Source organism: Perna viridis, chromosome 4 (genome assembly GCF_037379345.1).
Source record: "Perna viridis isolate PV_CMFRI_1.1 ecotype Kerala chromosome 4, ASM3737934v1, whole genome shotgun sequence".
Taxonomy (NCBI): domain Eukaryota; kingdom Metazoa; phylum Mollusca; class Bivalvia; order Mytilida; family Mytilidae; genus Perna; species Perna viridis.
Window position 1 is genome coordinate 49,734,368 of NC_142448.1, and position 20,932 is coordinate 49,755,299.

The following is a 20,932-nucleotide window of genomic DNA, read 5'->3' on the forward strand; positions in this document are numbered from 1 at the left end:
TATGTTTGTGAAAAACGTATGATTATCATATGATAATCATGCGACTATCATATGTAAACCGAAACATTTCATTATAAATGGTGCGCGATTTATATGATAAGCATTTGTTGCAAACCATATGATTCTCATGTGTGGCACATTTGCCTGTGTATTCATCTTTGCTATATATGGCAAAGTTTTTATGCTGGTGATTTTATTTGGATTTGAAGGAAGTTTTCAAGCAACTTTGTGCAATCGATTTATGCATAGTTATGAATATTCAGAATGCGCATGTATCTGGTACATAGCTTAAGCACCACACATAATTCAGTGTATGAGTACCAAATGAATCAAGCTTACAATGATTAGCGTATACGTCAGTTTACATATAAAGTTCATATGATTATCACATTATCAATTATATGTGTCACAAACCTATTATAATCATATGTAGCACTTTCAGTCATGAAAATAAACTAACATACATGCGCGTATGTAATAGCGCTAGGTTAGTGTAAATTAAGTTTTGAACTTTAAAATAACACACAATTCATGTTGGGTCAATGTATTGAAAAATTATCAATGAAAATAGATGGATATGCGGTCTTCTTTGATATAAAGTACTAGTGACAAATGTTTATTATCAGATATGTTGTTACAAATCAAAACATAATTCAGTAATCAATATCTACATTTATTTTTTTTCATATTTGTTCAACTGAAAACTATTCTATGTAATTCAAAATAAACGATTGTGCAAGCAAAAGATACCCCAAAATAAGTTTAACATATATTGATATATAATATTAAAACAATTAAATACAAAACAAACAAATACAGACAACCCAAACAAAACAAAAATAAGCAAACAATAACCTTTGAAGCATCCAGGTAAGAATAATGCAAAGTGTTTTTCATGGTTAGATGGCCCACATTTTAATTTTTGTTTTAAAAAATAAAGTAATTTGAAAGTAACATGTGGCTTTTCATATAAACCTTGTTCTTAGAAGAATAAATAATTATGCATTTCATTAAACAGACCCATAACGCAACGTAATGACAAAAATAAAAAGTCGTGTGGCCTTGTATGGGGTGTATCGCATTTCACAGAATGTGCATGGTTCTTCCAAACACTTCTAATTAAACTTTATTGTACAAAAATTCGGAACTCTCAACAAAATTGCCCAATGAACGGTGGACGCATTTATAGTTTCCAATGTATTAGCGCTAAATACAAATGCATTTAAACTGTGCGTTTATGTAACTAATGGCCTTTTCATGTGATAACGCATAGCCCAAACGTGTAAATACTTTTCCAAAACGCTAATATGAAACAACTGACACGTTCTGAACGCGTTGCAAACACATTAAAACACGTTATCATACATTGTTGAACTTCGAAGACGGTTTTTGAATGTGTGCCAATGTTTTGTTTGTACGTTAGACAAGTGTAAGACGAACGTCAGAGGTAAGCTACACTCACTCTCAATTAGTTTCCCGCACGTTGGTCGAAAATTGAAACGAACGCAAGGCTCGTCTAATGTATGATGGAATATCCATCGAACGTACATAAGTCTGATAATATGAGAACATGCTTCACTTGTTTAAATCGAGTAAATAAGTCAGATTCGTCTGTCTTCCCCTTTCTATACTTTGCGCGACATTTAGTGTCATATCGATTTCTTCTTCCTGACGCTTGATATGAAGAATCAAACTGATATTCTATGTAACGTCATATCATCGAAATGTGTTTGCTGTATTTTAGACATTCCTGCGTAAGACATGCGTCAAGAAACGTTGCCAATATCATCAGAATATGGAACGTTTCGAATTATTTTGACATGCCATGTAATTTTACGGGCATCAATATACTTATGTCCCTTTTGAATAATCTTAGTCATTGACCTATTTATTGCACACCGAAAAACAAAAATAAAATAAGTATACCAATGTAGTTTTGGCTATTTGCGTTTCTAAAAGCTTTGATTGATACACCAATCCTAAGTTGCAATGCACCATTCGAGTGGTCAATCTGATATGCATCTAATGGTATGCAAATAATAGCAAGTTCTTAAACGATGGGAGTAAATATTTGTTTCTAAAGCTGTATACAATACGTGTCTCGGCAACTGAACTCATCACAAAATGGGTTGTAAATAAAAATAAATATCGCACCAATCGCATATCAACTATTTTGATATATGAAATAAACAATTAACTTTCTTTTTATTAATGGCTTTATTCAAACTTTTGAAAAACTTTGCGTTGTTAATTTATGATAAACAATAAAGATATTAAGTGTTTGACTACTTTGAGTTGGTCTTTACATTAAAAGAATTATACGTCTTTTACATCCAACTTTTGAGTTTAAGTGTGTCATCACAACATGAGCACAAATGCACATTAAGTGTTCATTGTTTACTGCTTACCGTGCCCAAACAACCTAGATTGTTACATGTATACCATTTTCAAATCTCTCAACCAGACAACTAGCCTTTGTATTATCCTCAGACTTTACTCGTAGTTATTGAATCTTTAAGATTTGCAGCTGATCAATTGCTTCTCTTACCAATATCTAAAGGTTAAATAAGTGTTTTAGGATATTTCTGGACAATCTTACTTATTCAACATGGCGAAAATAGTAAAGATGTCTATATAAATTTGGTACACAATATATTAAAATTTTGCAGACCTGGAAAAACAACCATAAATAATTACTACACACCGCACTAACAACAGTGGTGAACTTAGGGGCACCAGAATTTTCACATGTCTGATGTGTCAAAAAAATTTAATTCATGTAAAAATATTCAGCACCAAACTAAAAACACAAATATAAACATTAGTTGGTCCTTTATAGGATACACAGCTATACTTTATGATCACTTTATATTCATTTCAATTGATGATTGTTAAAATAAAGGTACAGAGTTCAAAGACTTGTGGGGGGCAAATTTTGCTCTAATAAATATCAAGTTGTACAATAGCACGTGTAACTCCTATAAATTAATCTATATACCACCTGTTTAATGTTTGCTTTAGACACAAACAATCATTGTTCTTGCTTCAGAGATATATTGATCAAAGACGCCTGGTTTGATCATTGAATTGGTTTTATTGAAGTCATAAATCTCGTTATGCATACAAATGCATATTGACTTATTTATAAATATGGAAAAGTCTTTCATCTTACTCTTTACAGCCTTAGTAACTCTGTATAATGGCTTTTGTGCAGAATTAGAAGTGAAACTATTGGTTTTTTTTTACATAAAACTCGGTCTATGACGTTCAGTGATACTTGAACCAGTTAACGTGCGTACTTACAAAACATTTAATCATAAAAAAATACTGATTAAAAGCTTCCATACTTAGCATAATGTTTCAATACTTGATTATGATGATATTCATGTCCTATATCATCATGATATTGAATGAGAGGCAAAAAATCGACAAAACTAGTGCTATATATGTAGATACTGAGGAGATTTGTTTCCATTTCTGAAATTATAATTACCATTGAATGTTATAGAGGTATATTTTTTCTATTGGTTTTTTTTCTTGAGAATTGTAAAGTATTATATTTTTTCCTAACTGGAGTCGCTAAACAAAAGGCAGCACCACTTTACCTGTACATTTAAAACATAATAAGTGCATGAAATGCCCTCCTTTGTAAAATCATCTTCGTGAGTGGACCAATCTTCAATTTCATCATGAAACTAAATATAGTATACGTGTGAGTTTACTATAAATACATATAAAAACGTTAAAATTTTAAGTAGTGCATGTATTTACTAAGTATTTGTAACAAAACGTGTGAGGTATAATATCGGTGGCAAGACAATATCAAAAGTTGGTCTGTTCCCATTTCATAATTTACACTACTCAAATATCATATACATTTTGTCATATTAGTTTTGTATTTTTTTTCTTATTATTTACAGTTTGCATCCGTCTTTGCAGTATGTTTTTCATTTATTTTTATTTATTTAGTTTTGCGCTTGATTATATTTCTTATATATATTAAAGTTTGAACATAATCATTTATAAATGTAATTCATTGATGAAAAATGCCACAATTTAATGGAAAACTTTTAAATTCAATTGTTAAATTCTGATACAGTTTATTTTTATATTCATAGGTTTTAACACATTTTCAACCTGTGCAAACAAACAAATACTTAAACGTAGCAAAACATTCGAATTTTAAGAGGTTCGGTTTCGACAGGTTCCAGTGTACTATGAACTCTTAATCAACAGAAGTAATTCATTGCATGTATCTATTTTATTTCATTTGTTTTTATTTTCATTTTTACACCTTCAAGATTGAATAATATATTTATTTATGCAAACATCTTTCAGTAATAAATAGCTAAAGGATTATCTGTGACGAAAGAAAGATAATTCGTGTAATTTTATGATAACACACAACATTATGTAACATTAAGGTATTAAAACTGATACAGAAATTATTAAGGTTAATAAAATCGTACTATTTACACTCCCCTTAATATAACAATCCTCCTTTTAAATGCACGTAAATACTGATTGAACATAACAACACGAATAAAATGTCGTTTACGAAATTTCTTATGTTTTGGATCTTACTTGCTTGATTGATTGATATATTGATTGGTGTTCAAGCAGCAATATTTCAGCTTTATCCAGGTGATTAACATCAAATGGATGCAAAATGAACATGAAATGAAAATGAAATGAAAAATGGGATGGGACACAAGGATAATAGAATCGATGTATTTCGATTGGCACTAGAAAATGGGAGAGCTAGGTAAGGTCGGGCAATTCAGCCTACAAGCTTACTCTAGGTCTCGCTAACCACTTCTAACGTTTCCATTACTTTACATAATAGAAAAGTAATTTTCAAAGTTTTACTGTGAATTCCCAGAACAAATGACATCTTAAAGTTGTATACCATTGCAAAGCCTGGAAAATAGGGCTTTCAAATTAAAATCATTATGCTAATGGTACGATGATTGTAGAAATTCTTCCCAAATTTACTTGAATAAATAATACTGAAACTCCACATTTTTACCTTTTCTGCAACTGACAGCATGGAGGCAAATTACTCACACATGTAAACAATATTCATACAGTCTTGTAGTAAATTACATATATGGTTTTAAAGTACACATCCTCAGCTTTATTTGGACTACTTTTAACCAGAATACACACAAATAATGCACTTACAATGCATAGATCTAGGTTCAGTGTGTTTTTGGTACTACATACGGGTGGCCATTTGACCAGGAAGTGGTTGGTGAGACCTTAAAAACATTTTATGATATTTTATGTCTTCATTTTTTTTTTTACATTTTATGAAAGCTTGTGGTATACCAAGTCTAGTAAGAACAAAACTATCAAAATCAGATATGGGACTACAAAGAAGTGGTCATTTTTTTTTATATCATGCCCCTTCAGTGATATTTTCCCTAAATTACTTAAAATGACAATTTAGGTAACTTGTCATACCATTTTGATATCTATGATAATTCAAGAAGTTGTAGTAGTTAATATCATTGATCATTATGAAGAATGGACAGATTTCAACAATAAATGTCATGCCATTTCATCACTGTGTGATTCTTAGTCTGTGCTGTATGATAATTTGCGTACTCTGAATATCCCAATTAGCGCTCCTGTGGGCTTGGGTCGTGAAAGACTGATTGCTACTCTGAAGTAAGGCTACACGAAGTAGAGATATGTTTGACTCTACGATAATTTCAAGAAAGCATCCAGACAAGTTTCCAGCTGTGCTTTGACGTATTTATAACTATTTCATATCTTAAAAGCTGTAAGTATTTGTAAATGTATGCCCTAGGATGAGAGTAATTAATATACAGACTTCAATGTAAAAAGACTTTCAAGCTTAAAAGGGGATGCAACTTAAATTGAAAATATGATTGTTTTATTCAGTTTTCACTTCTATATCTATACATTTAAAAGAGATGACCTCATTGTGTGTGTCGCTTCTCTCCCTTCCACGATAAATTAATAAGTATGCCTTTGAGTGCTATAGGACCCATGCATAATCGCATTTGTCATTCTCACTTATGATCATTCTGTGTGGGTTATTTTGGAAGAAAAGCAAAAATTAAGGCGTCCGGATATTTTCTTTCATCGGTCGGACTATCAATTCATTGACAACACTTCCGCTTCGTCTAACTGCACCTGTTTTATCGGTATACACAGAATGTTTGTACATTTACAAGCCACCTTAAATTTCTAACTCGATAACATAGAATATTTTGGATATATGAGCTATAGGAACCGGTATCAAACATTTCTTCGGCTCCTGGAAACGAGAAAAATACGATTTCTTTGGACCCCAGCCCGATGAACCAGTACTTTGTGTAACGTACATTGTATGAACTTACGATTCCGTTATCTGGTCTGCACACCTCTCTTTGAAAAAGGGCTTTTAACAAGACATTCATGAATTTCTACATTCATAAATTCTTTTACAGTTTACATACTTTCAACCAAGCTCTAAATGCCCGCGATAGCTCGGGTGTGTTCTAGTTCTATCTATCTATTGTGTTTCAAAAGATAAGTGTATTTGTAAAAGAGTGATTATATTAACATTTCAAAGTTTACACTTTTTGACTTTGATGGAATTTAGGTTTAAGCATTATGTTTTTATATACGTGGAAACATTATTTACAATTTATCAATCGTGGTGTGAGTGATTTTACTGGAATTTTAACTAAGTACTAAGCGTAATCAAGGAAACCAAGGTTATAGCGGTAATCAAAAGAATGTAATCCAGGAACAAAGACCAGACATGGAAAACAGACATACACAACAAAGAACATAAAGTAACTAAAATCATACATACAAAGTAACAAAAGTAAATGAGCAACTCGGACTCCACTAAAAACTGGGAGCATGGACCAGGTGCACCGGTAGAGTAAGCGTCCTCTGTTTTTCTAGAAACACCTGCCGAGTTGCTCATAAAAAAGTCAAGTCCGGGGTAGACGAAATAGGAAAGGAAAGCTATGACACGTTAAACAAGTCAGTTTTCATGGCGCTAGTGGATACACCGTAGCGACCCATGAGTTAATGATGACGACTATAAACTTTCTGTAGTGATGACTTCAGTCTTGTAGGAACATAACCCTAGCAATACAAAAAGTATGCGTAATTTCGGAAAGCTCTGACATAACGCATGAGTTGTGATATGAACACTCCATACGCAGGTGCGGAAGGGAGTTGCAACAGATGAAAGGAAAGTTGACAATTCTGAATAAAAAGTCATCACTTTTGTTAAAAAGTTTGGTCAATAGTTTTCCTTTCCCATTGATTTCAAAAGTCTAGGTAAAGATATGAGGCTGACCTCACAGTGTCTATAGTATCCTTCATCTCAAGTTCTTTGGGATAGATGCGATGTATCGAATCCCCGAAATCACGATAGTTTAAAGATAATACGTCATCTAAATAACGGAAACTGAGATTAAAGGATCTAGCTTAACGATATTCTTTCTTTCCGATCAGATTATCTATAAAGTCAGCCTCATAAGAGTGAAGGAAAAGGTCAGCAAGTAGAGGAGCACAATTTGTTCCCATTGGAATGCCGACCGTTTGTTGACAAACGCGCCCACCACACTGGACAAATGTCTAATGGGACACGTTCTGTCATTTTATTCCTTGACATTTTACGATATCTTTTGTGCTTAAATTTTCTACGTTCTGTATTTATTTTAGTTTAACCAAATGTCTTTCAGAGGTGTATCATCTTCTTTTAAAACAGGATATTAGTTTCCTTCTTGATAATCATTATGTTCCTGTTTAACTGAATAAGGAAGATCAGATGATATTTCTTTTTGTTTTGTTATTTTATTTTTGTTGTTATTGTTTTTATCATTATTTCACAAGGAAAACATTTAGTAACAATCACTAGAAAATTAGCAAAATATATTGCGAAGTCAATTTCCCTAAACAATATGTTCAAGTGGACTATACGATAATCATATGCATATACACTACTATAGTCTCCACTCTCCACAGTTTTGTCACCATTTCAAAAACTGTCTGTAATATAAAACTTCTCTTGTCTTCATACCAAAGTGTATTTAATGGTTCTAGCAGTTTAATAATATTTCAGTAAAGGATAGAAAATATATTGTAATTGTTAATATGTAGAATTTTTATCCCAGTTTCTACTTTGGTGGAGTGACTCCATTGTAAAGAGTAGAAAAATTGTAATTTTGGTTGACGGTAGTGTATACAAAATGCACTTTCGACAAATATCTATATGAAACAAAGATTAACACTGAACGTCTACATTTTCAGGAATACATTCATCCGTATATTTATCACAAAAGTAACTGAAATCTGACTGTTTAAGCTTTTCTATATAATATTCCTGCATGGTCCGGATGTCACTGGAACAACTGGCAAATGTCTGAGCTAATTTGTAGCCAGTGGTCGACACATAGCTACTAAGGCGAACTACAAAAAGAAACACGCGTTATCATTTTGGTATACTTGTCAATATTAAACATGCTTTTATGAAGTTTTTTTGTTGTACTTTTTGTGCATGTAATTCGTATTTTTCGCAGGTTGAACAAATCCCACTTGAGAAGAAAAACAAAATAAAAAACAAGAAAAAAAATATTCATGAATATGAATTGTCGAATTGGTCATATACATGTATTTTCGTATGTTATTGGCGGGATATCCGAATCATTCACAAATTCCAAATGAGACGAGAAGTAAAAACTATTCTGAAAACAAATTATATATACATATTACACAAGCTTTCCCAACTGGAAAATTGAGTTATAAAAAGAACAAAATAAAAACCCTTTGAAAGCATTTACCAGAGCAATTAGGCATCTGACTGCGCGGTGTCCAGGCACCAGACGCTCCACAAACGTAAAAGTCGCTGGGGTCTGTTCCTCGGGGGACTGTGTAGTGCTCTTTACAAAAGAGTATACATATCATGCCGTAGTCAGTCTTCCAGTTGTTACATATTAATGATCCGTTGGAAGGTACTTCTAAAGGATCGCATGGGTGAGCTGAAAGATTTAAAGCGTAAAATAACCTGACATTGCACCATTTAAGAAAACGAAGTGCTCTGGTTAGGTAGACTGAACTGAAAATTGCAAAACAATAAATAATACGGCGTTTGACTACACACAAAAATAAATCATTTTCACAGTCTGTATACATGTACCAAATAATAACAGAAAGACTACATGTAAGTGTTCGTCATTCCCCGTGGGGTATTCTGCATTCCCCACGTTTTTACATAACTTACTCATAAGCTATTTTATAACGACTCTTTTCTATTTCTAAATCATTATCATTGAAAAGAAGAATTATTTGTGAATTATTAATAAATATGTGGATTTTCAGGAATTAAATATAGCGCCCTTACATGTTAAAGTACATGTAATTTCAATGTTTGAACTTCGAAATATATAGGGAAATAGTGGATCAGTATAAAAGTACTTTCCATGACATAATTGTAATCTACAGGTCAATACACCCCCCACCCCAATTACAACTCACGTCGAAGTTTGATGTCGAATGTACAATCTTTAGTCAGTCCATTGGTTGGTTTCAGTGCATTGTAGCTAACAACAAAGTCTCCCCACGGAAACTCGAATCTGTTTGACGGATAGTTGCCAGAGATAGTTACATCAAGCTCGTGCGGGTCGGTGAACGTCGGTATCTGCCACTCGACGGTATCAGTCAGCGACGACGTTCTCACAAGAATATTTTCCGAACAGTTTGTAACAATTGGAGGCTGTATATCTGTATAAGGTAACACTTAAACAACAGTTATCCCGCTTGAATACATATAAACAGGTACATACAAAGTATATGTACGAGTAATGAGAACCATCCCCCCAAGTCAGGCAAACAATCGACGATTTACTACCTTACTGCATTTGCGAAGCCTCCATATCTAGTTTGATCGAAATTTCAATGCAACAGTTGAGGAGGACAGAAAATTTCAAAATCAATGAGAGATTGGAAAGATGGCTGAGTGATTCTTTGATATGTTGATCTGTGTTGCATACATAGTTTTGGTATTAGAAAAAGCTTAGTACGCTTATATCGAAAACAAGACGTTGTTGATCGATTGAAAAAATCTCATTAATCTTGAGCCAGTTTTTTTTCCAAATGTCACATAAGTACCTTGTGCTATGTTTAAGTAAGTGTACGGATTATTATCTTTTTTTTGTTTTGAGTCCATAACTAAAATAAAAATAAAGCCTTGGAGGGTGGTCAAAAGAAAATCTATTGAATTCACTGGAACGCCCCCTTTCCACGTTTGTGAAATTTCTGGATCTGAATCATTTTAAAAAATGAAACCTCACCGACGTCACATTGTTTCCCAGACCAACCAGGTGTACATGTACAGCTGAAATCATCAGGTATGTTTGTACATGGTGCGTCGTTCTTACAGGGACTACTGGAGCAAGAGTCCATATCTGAAAAAAACTTGCAAGTTCACGCTTTCTCGGAAGATATATTGTTTGTTGACAGCATATAAAATCTGTCCTAAAATACTACAAAATTCAAGCATAATTACAAATGTATGATGAATATACGGTGCTACGCACCCCAATAAGTTGTTACCCACAGGTTGATCTACCCCTCCCTTTTGTTCGAAAATGTGTTTGGATATATAGAAAACCTATGGAAATCACTAGACTAGTACTGGGTCCCTCTGAAGCCTGTCAGCAGGTCCCTTTTTTCTGAAATTCTTGATCTGCCACATTTTCTTACATGCACAGCGAGGCTTTGTCCCGTTCCAAGTTGCTGATAGTTGGCACGTTCTTGTGGTACTTCCGTCCATCAACTGGTATCCGGTATTACACCCATAAGATATAGTACTCCCATAAGTGTATGTTGTTCCGTGTTTGTATCCATTTGTAATAGAGCCCGGATCACCACAGTTTACCTCTGGAAAGAAATGATAATCAAAACACCGACATTTATAGTTTTCATATCATATTTTACATGTTGAAATACAGTTTTGATTATTTCTATAACCTCGACACAGTTCTGTCATGGGGGTCAGCCAGGACAATGCTAGATTTATAAAAAGGAGGGTCGTAAAACAGATCCTGCCTTTTTGTTTTTCTTATGGCCTGTCCTAGTTTTATTATTTCTTGCCTTTATATTTCAAATTTGATCCTAGCCGCTCCTATAAAAATCAAATGGTATCCCCCTGAATGGCGAATGTGAAAGTAGTCAAACATTAGATTAGTCAGAAATATACAGGAAACGTCATGGATTGTCCTTAATATCTAGAATCGCCAGGATTTGTTATGTGCATTGTCACATACATGTATATGGTGTCTCAAACCATTCTTTATTTTTCAGCAGGACAATGCTAGGGTCGTTCTCCTGACGATTTATGCCAATTGGTCGAAAAGTTCAACATACCTTCTAACATGTCTAAAGAGAGAAAGATAAAAGTTGATATTTAAGGACAACATCAGAAATTCAACTTCCGTCCTGGTATAGGCAACGTTACGCCGCCACAACGTACTCTTAAATACACGTAAGTATTGACCAATCAAGAACGTCATGCAGAACAATATTAATAATTCAACAGTGCAATACAGTTCCTGAACCATCCATTGGACTTTATCTGCATGTTTTATGCAGTGCTTTATTTCACGAATAAACGACTAGTACTATGGGACAGTTTCTGTAAGTATAATAAGTTTTATAAAGCTGAAACATATCATTAGATCAAATACGTTGTTAATATCATGGGCTGAAAAGGCTTTTAACTTGAGTACATTATACATATATAGTTTTTTAAACATTTTTTTCTAAAATATTTTATCTTGGTGGCATATATGTTTACAGTTATATGTGTAAATAGTTTTTTTTATGATAAATAGTATATACACTTGTTATCAAATATTGAGAATTAGAGCTTTTAAGAACCATCTGTTTGTTGTTGTTACTTACGGAATCCACAACATGACCCATAGAAACCAGTTACACATGAGCAAGAGTAGCTATCGGATGTTCCTCCATTGTGGCAAAATGCATTACATCTGGAATAATCCCAACCCATATCACCGGAAGCACAAGTTTCGAACTCAAATGGACAGTTTGGGTCGTTCTCATATAGCCAGACACTCCTGGACCGTTTCTGTTGCCCGTTACACTCGCTGTTGCACGTGCTCCATGCTTTCCACGTTCCCCAGTAGCAGTTACATTTGTCCCAGTATTCCCAGTTGATACCACCCTCTACTAGCGGAAAAATGTAAATCACTGCGGTCAGTAAAAGTACATGTGTACGTAGCATCTGAAACGCAAAACCTTGCATTTAATTATGTACATGTAACATAATACTCATTACATGATATACCCTGAATACGATACCGAAAAAATCACGAAATTAAATACTAATACCAATAAACAGTTAATCTGCTCTTCCGCTTAATGCTTACAACGCCCAACCCATTTATTGTGTCAAAGCTGGCGACAGGAGTACACAAAATAATATTACGTGGCTTAACTTAGAATTGCATAAGGAATATTTTAAGGCACATAACATTTTCTTCTCGAGGGAACTGGAATTTTATGTTGAGTTAGAAGATTATTTTCGCACAAAGGTGATTTTTTTTCTTTTTCAGCAGCAACCGTAAGTAATGTTGAATACTATATTTATTTTTTGTCATGACTGAATACAGAAGTATTTTGCTCAAGTTTGGAATATATATTTGTTTCATAATAATCCCAGCGCCATGTTTTTGTTTTATCTTGCTTACTATAGTAGTTTATTATATAGAAAGCAGTGATTTACCTGATGTTCCCATTGTAGTTTTTTTTTCGACAATGCACACTGTGAAATGAATTCGGTAATTTCACTCTCGCGCTTTCTCCCACCAAAACGTCACAACACGAATATCAATCCGCCGTTCAGCAGATTTTGAATTTATGTTGAAAATAACAATGAACAATGGAGGTAATCTTTTTAATAAATAGGATAATCAATCGATTATCATAAATAACCAAAATATGACCACTCATGCCAAGAACGCATTAAGATTTAACTCGTGCGTGGAACAAGTTCCGCACACTCGTTAAATCCAGGCGTTCTTCGGCACTCGTGGTCATATTTTGGTTAATTATTCACTTTTTCCAATTAATTAACCTATTAGGCATATTATGCTGTTGTTATACACACTCGACACCCAAACGCACGATAGACGAACGACGAAAAATAATAATTTTGACATATAATATAGACAGAAAAAAATAAAAATGAAATTAATGAAATTATATAAAACAATAATAGAAAAAAAATATAAAAATAACTTTTAAATCAAGGAAAGTACAAAAATAAACGAACGCTCTATCGTGCGTTTAAACGAAAAATGATGTGTAGACGCACGATGAACGATGCACGAACGCTAAAATGGGAAACGTGAACGTTTCAAGGAGTGTAATATGGAACGCCTAAACTGTCTGATGAGATGCACAATTGTTTATGTTTTGTCAATTTAATATTACTTGCTATGGTTTTATAATTATATGTGGTCATTTTGTATTTACGTTATGTAGGAACATCTTTACATTATGTCGTTTTGTCTTTATGTTCTGCCATTTCGTCTTTACGTTCTGTCATTTCGTCTTTACGTTCTGTAATTTTGTCTTCACGTTCTGTCGTTTTATGATTACGTTATGTCGACATATATTTACGTTATGTGGATTTATCTTTACGTGCAATGGTTTTCTTATAACGTGAGGTCGTTTCATCTTTACGTTATGTCGATCTCTAAATATTTTATGTGCATTTTCTTTTCTTTACGTGCAGTGATTTCTTCTTTAGGTGATGTGATTTCTCTCTTTACGTGATGTGGACAAAAATTTCACGATGACGTGTGACCCCGGAACTGTTCGATCGTGTAAACTTCAAATCAGTTCGAAAAAGGCAAAACAGACGTCACAACGCCGATTAGAAAAATGCTGAACGAAATACACTTGGGTATGCTATCCAGTCACCCTAGAGTATTTATTCTATAGTAAAAAATAGCTTATTTGTTATTTACGTTCAATATTATCACAATTGATACACCGGGGACTCTGTTGATGACTTGTGGCGATTTTCGTAGTCAGAATAATTTTTAATTCCAAAAACATAGGAATTTCGACTCCCGCGAAAATTTGCATAAATTCGACTCTACAAGTTACTGCGTGACTAAATTTAATTGTCTACATTAATAAACCACCAAAACTAATTTTCAAGAGAGAATTTTCAAAAAATGTTAAAAAATATTACCCCTACCCCTAGAAAACTGGTCTCAGTATCAAACATTATTTTCATTCACAGCATGCCGACACCGTAAAACTCATACTTTAGGCATTCATAATCAAGATAATGATTTACTCAACATATCTGATCAATTTAGTTGTTTGAATTTCTTTATAGGATTGCATTTACTATAAAATCAAGAGAAGGGGAATTTACAGAATTTCTTTATCACCCATTATTATCTTTCTTCAGAATACCGTTGTTTAAACAAGTGTTTGTGTGATACAGTGCATGTATATACTGCCTTAGCTTTCAAATGACCCCAAGTAATTAATAATTTAACTTTTCCAAGTCAAATAAGGTGAAAAATTACCACCCCTACCCATGAAAAAAAAATACCTCAACGTGAACCAAAATGTTAGTTTTAAATTTATTTAGTACGGAGTACATTAGGCATGCTGGGTGCTATTGTTTTCATCATTGATATATCCAACATCACTGCACATTTCATGAGCGTATTACTTTAGTTTCAAGGCGAAAATAATGCGTTTTCGTAAAAAGGGGAATTTTCGGAATTTCATTTTTCTTCCATCCCATTTTTAATTGGCATATTTTTTTTAGATACGTACTTCAAAAAAGCATTTGTAAATAAATACTACTACATGTATATAGTTTAGTAGCTTTCTTGTGAGCTCAGGTTATAAATATTTGAACTTTTCTAAGTCAAGTTAGTACAAGGAGTACCCCCTATCCATGAAAAAATACCTCAACATGAACCAAAATGTTATATTTAGCATATAATCGATGTTAAAAAGACATGCTGGGTACTAGTGTTTTAATTATCGACGTATTCAACATATCTACTCATTTCAGGGGCGTGCTGTTTCCAGTTCCAATGTGAAAATATTGTTTTTCATAGTAAAGAGAGGATTTTTTAAATTTTATATTTTCTTTCGTTTTAAAACTTGTTATGTGCAATTTTTTAAGCACCGTACTTCAAACATGCATTTGCATATTTGAACATATTTATTCAGCATCACAGCTTTCTAATAAGCATAGGCGATGAGCCGTATTAAGGTATTTTTAACGTGGGTAGGGGCAATTTCTGCACTAACTTGATTTGGAAAAGTTCAAGTACTTATATATCTTGGGCTTATTAAAAAGCTACTACACTATATAGTTGTATTTTTATATACAAAACCTCTTTTGAATTACGGTATTTGAAAAAAAAATACGCCAATTAACGGTGAAATGGAAGAAAAATGAAATTCCGGAATTTTCCCTTTTCATGCAAAAACACATTATTGTCGCCTACGCTCCTGAAATTAGCATATATGTTGGATGCATCAATAATGAAAGCAATCGCCTGCAACATGCCCAGTGTACGCCGTTTATATGTTAAAAATTAACATTTTGGTTCATGTTGAGGTATTTTTTCATGGGTAGGGGTGGTAATTTTTGCACCAACTTTACTTGGAAAAGTTCAAATATTATATACCTGGCCGATTTGAAACCTTAGACACTGTACAAATCTACTTTATCACACAAAAGTTGTTTAAACTACGGTATTCTGAAAAGAGATAATAATGGATGATATAGAAGAAATTCTGAAATTCTGTAAATTCCACTTTTCACGATTTTATAGTAATTGGAACCCTATAAAAACAATTACACGCCTGAATTTTTCAGATAGTTTAGAGTCTTGTATCTAGACATCTTGTAGAGTCGAAGTTATGCAACTTTTTACGAGAAAATTGAAATTCCCATTTCTTGCATTTTTATTATTATTATTAGTTTTGGTTTTATAAATTCTGACTACGAAAATCGCCACAAGTCACCAACACAATCTAAGAAGTATCAGTTGTGAATATCCCGAACATAAATAACAAATACTAGTGAGCCATTTTTTACTGAAGAATGAATACTCTAGGTGTTTTGACATTGAAAAATGTGTCAATTCAAGCGATTTCTATGAGACGGAGTCCCATTGTATTCATTTTGATACAAAACCCAAGTGTTACCGCAACTTTCTTGGTATCATTGTAAAGCTGAGGCATTTGGCAGCATATTGATACATACATATGTGAATTTACTTCGTTTTGCAGAAAAAAAGAAGTTAGAAGTATAAAAAACGTAAACAAGATGCTCCAATGACCCTAAATAGCTCACCTAGGTATTTTTTTTCAAGGACAACAACTCTAACAAGGAGCTGTCCAACAATTTTGACTCAATAAACACTTTGGTGGGACTTATCAGAAGGATCCTTTTATCAATTGAAAGTTTCATTCTATCTATTATAGTTTTCAAAATATTGGCTGAAAACTGCTAAAAACATATTTTTTGTCTTTTAAGGGCAAAAAAATTAACAAGGAGTCATCCAACAAGTTTGATCCCCACAAAATTTTATAGGTCGTGTCATAAGGATCATTTCAACAATTTAAAGTTTTATTCTATCTATCATAATTTTCAATATATTGGCTAAAATCTGTAAAAAAAATAATCATTTTTCACCTTTCAAGTGCAATAACTCTTACAAGGAAACGTCTGACAATTTTTTTTCTCCCTGGAGACTTTAGTAAGCCTTATAATAAGGATCATTTCATCAATAAAAGGAATTTGGAAAAACCTAACGGTTTTGGAAATATATGCAAAAAACTATTGTCTAACCCCTATGTTTTATTTTTTGTATCCGCGGTCGTGTTTTCCAACATAGTTTGGTTGCAACTGGTCAAGTGGTGTCAGAGGAAAAAATTTTGGAAATAAATAATTTGAACATTAAAATAAGCAAAAAAAACATCGAAAAATGGCAATACGTGTAACTCCATCATGGCTGAACAGATTACGACGAAAAATTTACCACAGATAGATCTAAACATGCAAAATACTTTTAGCCTGTCAAAATGCGGCTAAATTTAACGGTTATGGAGATCTATGTGCAAAAATACAGTATGACCCCTCTGTTCTATTATTAGTAACGGCGGCCATGTTTTTCGACGGAACAAAAATCCCCATTTCAGTTCTATGTAGGATACCAGAGAAACATTCATACCAAGTTTGGTTCTAATTGGTTAAGTTGTTTCAGAGGAGAAGAGTTTTGTATAATTGTTAACGACGACGGACGGCGACGGACGCCAAGTGATGGCAATAGTTCACATGGTCTTGGGGCAGGTGAGCTAAACAATGATTTTTGCCTCAATGAGGTATAAAAAGTAGCCAAAATACAAAAAAAATTTTGTTTTGGATTGATCAAATATGTTGAGTAAATCATTATCTTAATTGTGAATTCCTAAAATATGAGTTTTACACTGTCGGTATGCTGTGAATGAAAATTATGTTTGATACTGAGGGATAGGGATAAAATTTTTAACATTTTTAAAAAATTCTTTCTTGAAAATTAGTTTTGGTGGTTTATTAATGCAGAAAATTAATTTAGTCACGCAATTACTTGTAGAGTCGAAATTCCTATGTTTTTGGAATTAAAAAAAAATATATTCTGATTACGAAAATCGCCACAAGTCATCAACAGAGTCCCCGGTGTATCAATTGTAATATTGAACGTAAATAATAAGTAAGCTATTTTTACTATAGAATAAATACTCTAGGGTGACTGGATAACATGCCCAAGTGTATTTCGTTCAGCATTTTTTCTAATCGGCATTGTGACGTCTGTTTTGCCTTTAACGAACTGATTTGAAGTTTACATGATCGAACAGTTCCGGGGTCACACGTCATCGTGAAATTTTTGTCCACATCACGTAAATAAGAAATCACTGCACGTGAAGAAAAGAAAATGCACATAAAGTATTTAGAGATCGACATAACGTAAAGATGAAACGACCTCACGTCATAAGAAAACCACTGCACGTAAAGATAAATCCACATAACGTAAATGTTGATATAACGTAATCATAAAACGTCAGAACGTAAAGATAAAATTACAGAACGTAAAGACGAAATGACAGAACGTAAAGACGAAAAGACATAATGTAAAGATGTTCCTATATAACGTAAATACAAAATGACAACATGTAATTATAAAACCACAGCAAGTAATATAAAATTGACAACACGTAAACAAATGTGTATCTCATCAGACAGTTTAGGCGTTTCATAGTGTAACATGATCTAAATGACTTTCGGGGTTTCCTGATACAAAGACATTAATTTTGTCATTGGTTGTACTTTGATATTCAGAGTTTTTAATATTTATTTTATTTACCCGTTACTACCAATATAAACATTTATATGTTAGCTTTGTTTCAAAAATCAGAAATTCGACTAATAATTACTGTTCTTGATAAAGATATTCAATGCGACTTTCGATTGTATAGGTTTATATTGTATGTACTCTCCATTCGTTGCTATGGCGACCGGAACATCGAAGAAGTTTTGCATATCACATGACAGATTTTCTCCATATACAAATATGTACTAGTAATACCGAATTGGACGGATACCCAAGCTAGCTATAGCTACCCAGACTCCGAACATGTTAGCTCCCTCGACTGTGGATTGTTTCTAATGTTACGAAATAATATGCAATGAATTTGTACGGAAAAAAATGGTGGCATCTCATCTATATCAGACGTTTTTTTTTTTTTTTTTTTTTTTTTTTTTATATATAAATTCTCTAAGACTTACCGTTATTCCTTTATTATTAACTAGATGACAAGGTCCCTATAAATACACTTTGAATGTACTACCGACTTAACATCCTGGTCTATTTACTCCTTTGTATTTACTGTTTACTTATTAAAGGCCTCGACACAATTTAACGCAAAATCACTGTTCAACAATGCTTAAATGTATTTTAAACCTTGTCTCTCTTTCGTACGATTTGTATTTTGTTCCAATATTACCAGCTCACTGTAACTCCATTTTTAACTTTTCAAATTTAACCACTTACTATTTTGATTTTGACATCAACCTAACAACCATTGTCGTATAAGAGATAAGATTTGTATTGGATGGTACAATGGAATTTGAAAAAAAGGAAGAACAGGTCGTACGACAAAACAAATGGCAGGCTCTATCTATGTCCTACATTGTAGCTTTTATTTTTTTTTTTAAATAGTATTTCGGTAGATTTAATCGACAAAAAGCGGGGCCTACCAGGTATGTCCTTACTCAAAATAAAAAGGCAGGATAGAAAATTCGATGTGGAGTTAAAATTTTGAAATTACCACAGATTTAGCTTCCGAATTAAGTTTAAAAGTTATTTGATTGAGAAACGCAAAAGGGGAGGCGGGCATATGGATATTCTACGTTTCGTGTGTAGCTTTTTATTTGGTATTTCAAAGCTTTGACACATCTGCAATATTCTGCACTAAGCGTACTCTTATTGCGGGAGAGCTTTGGATTTTCCTGGGCAAAAGTTTTTAAACAAAAATGTCGTCAGTATGTGTCTTTTACTCTTACCTACATTATATATAAATAGCATTAACCGTACTAGTCTGAAAAAAAATTACCTGTTGTGAAATTCGTCTCTGGAAAAAAAATCCGCAGCAATCCACCCCGCTCCACCCCCTTTCCAGTAAATCGAATGGTTGCTGCCTTAACTATATTTTGTAATTATTGAGTAAAAAGTACTCATTTAATCGCAAATACACGTAAATTATAGCGTTTATCAGATATTTCCCATAAATGTACAATACTTGTGTGGTTAAAACAAAAACTATCACTTGAAATGGAATAAGGGTTTCAATAATTTTATCAACTGAATTTTGATAGAGTTCATGTCAAGTTAGCGTGTCATTTAAAGCGAGGTAATTCAAGTTTAAAAATGAAAGAATCGCGTAAGTTATGTAATGCGTGATACGCCCCAAACAGACTACATATTTTTATTTTTGTTACTAAGACCGCTTATCCTAAAAGAATTGTCAGATTAGCTTTATTAACACGAACTTTTCAACATAGTTACACGTATAATAAACTTCTAATATTACTTGCAGTTTAAAGCAAAGGTGGCACTGGTATACATGTCAGGACCCGGAATAATTCTTGAAATAAATCTAGTGAGCAACCTTCGGTTACAAGGTAACTATCTTGGTTCAGTCTTACATTTTTTTAAGTGTAAAGAAATACAAGTGGCTATGGTTACAATGTAAAATGACCGTATTAAATATAATAATAGGAGACGTGGTATGATTACCAATGAGACAGCCATCCACCAAATGTCATTGCAACGAACATTTAATTTTCTACAGGTCACCATGCGGTCTTCAGAGATGGGAAAAATCAATACCATAAAGCAAGCTGTAAAAGGCTCCAAGATAACAGATGTGAAACTATTCATAAAAGACGAAAATCGACCTTATCTACAGTATATAGACAAAACGGAAAAAGAATAATACAACGACAACCAGTGGACTACAGGTTCCTGGCCTGGGGCAGGCACAGACGGTTATGTGGCGGAGTTTAACAAATATGTGAGCGCTCAACCTTCCCCCTTACATGAGACAGAAGTGAGAAAATAAAACAAACCATTAAATTTGTCGAATTCGGATATTATAACTCTTGAGATCAGTACATACATGTAATACAAATACCTTAATAATTATTACAAAAGGCAACAAGCTGTACCTACACCGAGTGTTCGAAACAGTTCAAAAATGCAACTAACAAGCACATCTAGTTTTTGCAGACAAAAGTATCAATAAAAAACGTCCAACAGGATTTAGTGAAATTATCATAAAATGT

The 20,932-nt window shown here is 33.2% G+C and overlaps 1 protein-coding gene and 1 long non-coding RNA gene across 3 annotated transcripts; one reads left to right on the plus strand and one right to left on the minus strand.

The window, feature by feature from the left end:
* Positions 1 to 7,891: 7,891 nt before the first annotated feature.
* On the minus strand, positions 7,892 to 19,081 carry LOC148620396 (CUB and sushi domain-containing protein 3-like). 2 transcript variants are annotated; one of them, XM_088581255.1, is made up of 7 exons: positions 18,875 to 19,081; positions 11,938 to 12,280; positions 10,738 to 10,914; positions 10,326 to 10,439; positions 9,511 to 9,771; positions 8,817 to 9,014; positions 7,892 to 8,445 (listed from the first exon to the last, which is right to left on the minus strand). In XM_088581255.1, exons 2-7 carry the CDS (start codon positions 12,278 to 12,280, stop codon positions 8,261 to 8,263), a joined length of 1,278 nt encoding a protein of 425 aa, XP_088437381.1. In that variant the 5' UTR covers positions 18,875 to 19,081; the 3' UTR covers positions 7,892 to 8,260. The 2 variants fall into 2 exon arrangements, with proteins under 2 accessions (XP_088437381.1, XP_088437382.1); XM_088581256.1 differs by having other exon boundaries at positions 9,511 to 9,756; positions 18,875 to 19,039.
* Positions 12,458 to 20,828, plus strand: LOC148620397 (uncharacterized). The gene is made up of 3 exons (XR_015921802.1): positions 12,458 to 12,619; positions 20,185 to 20,269; positions 20,440 to 20,828. It is a non-coding gene; the product is annotated as an uncharacterized LOC148620397 (long non-coding RNA).
* Positions 20,829 to 20,932: the final 104 nt, after the last annotated feature.

Excerpts from the sequence above, each read along its gene's own strand:
- LOC148620396 (XM_088581255.1), bottom strand. The coding sequence starts at position 12,280 with ATGCTACGTACACATGTACTTTTACTGACCGCAGTGATTTACATTTTT. Across the intron at positions 10,440-10,737 it reads GACAAAGCCTCGCTGTGCAT|ATATGGACTCTTGCTCCAGT; the intron begins GTAAGAAAATGT and ends AGTTTTTTTCAG. Across the intron at positions 9,015-9,510 it reads ATTCGACATCAAACTTCGAC|CTCACCCATGCGATCCTTTA; the intron begins GTGAGTTGTAAT and ends TAAATCTTTCAG.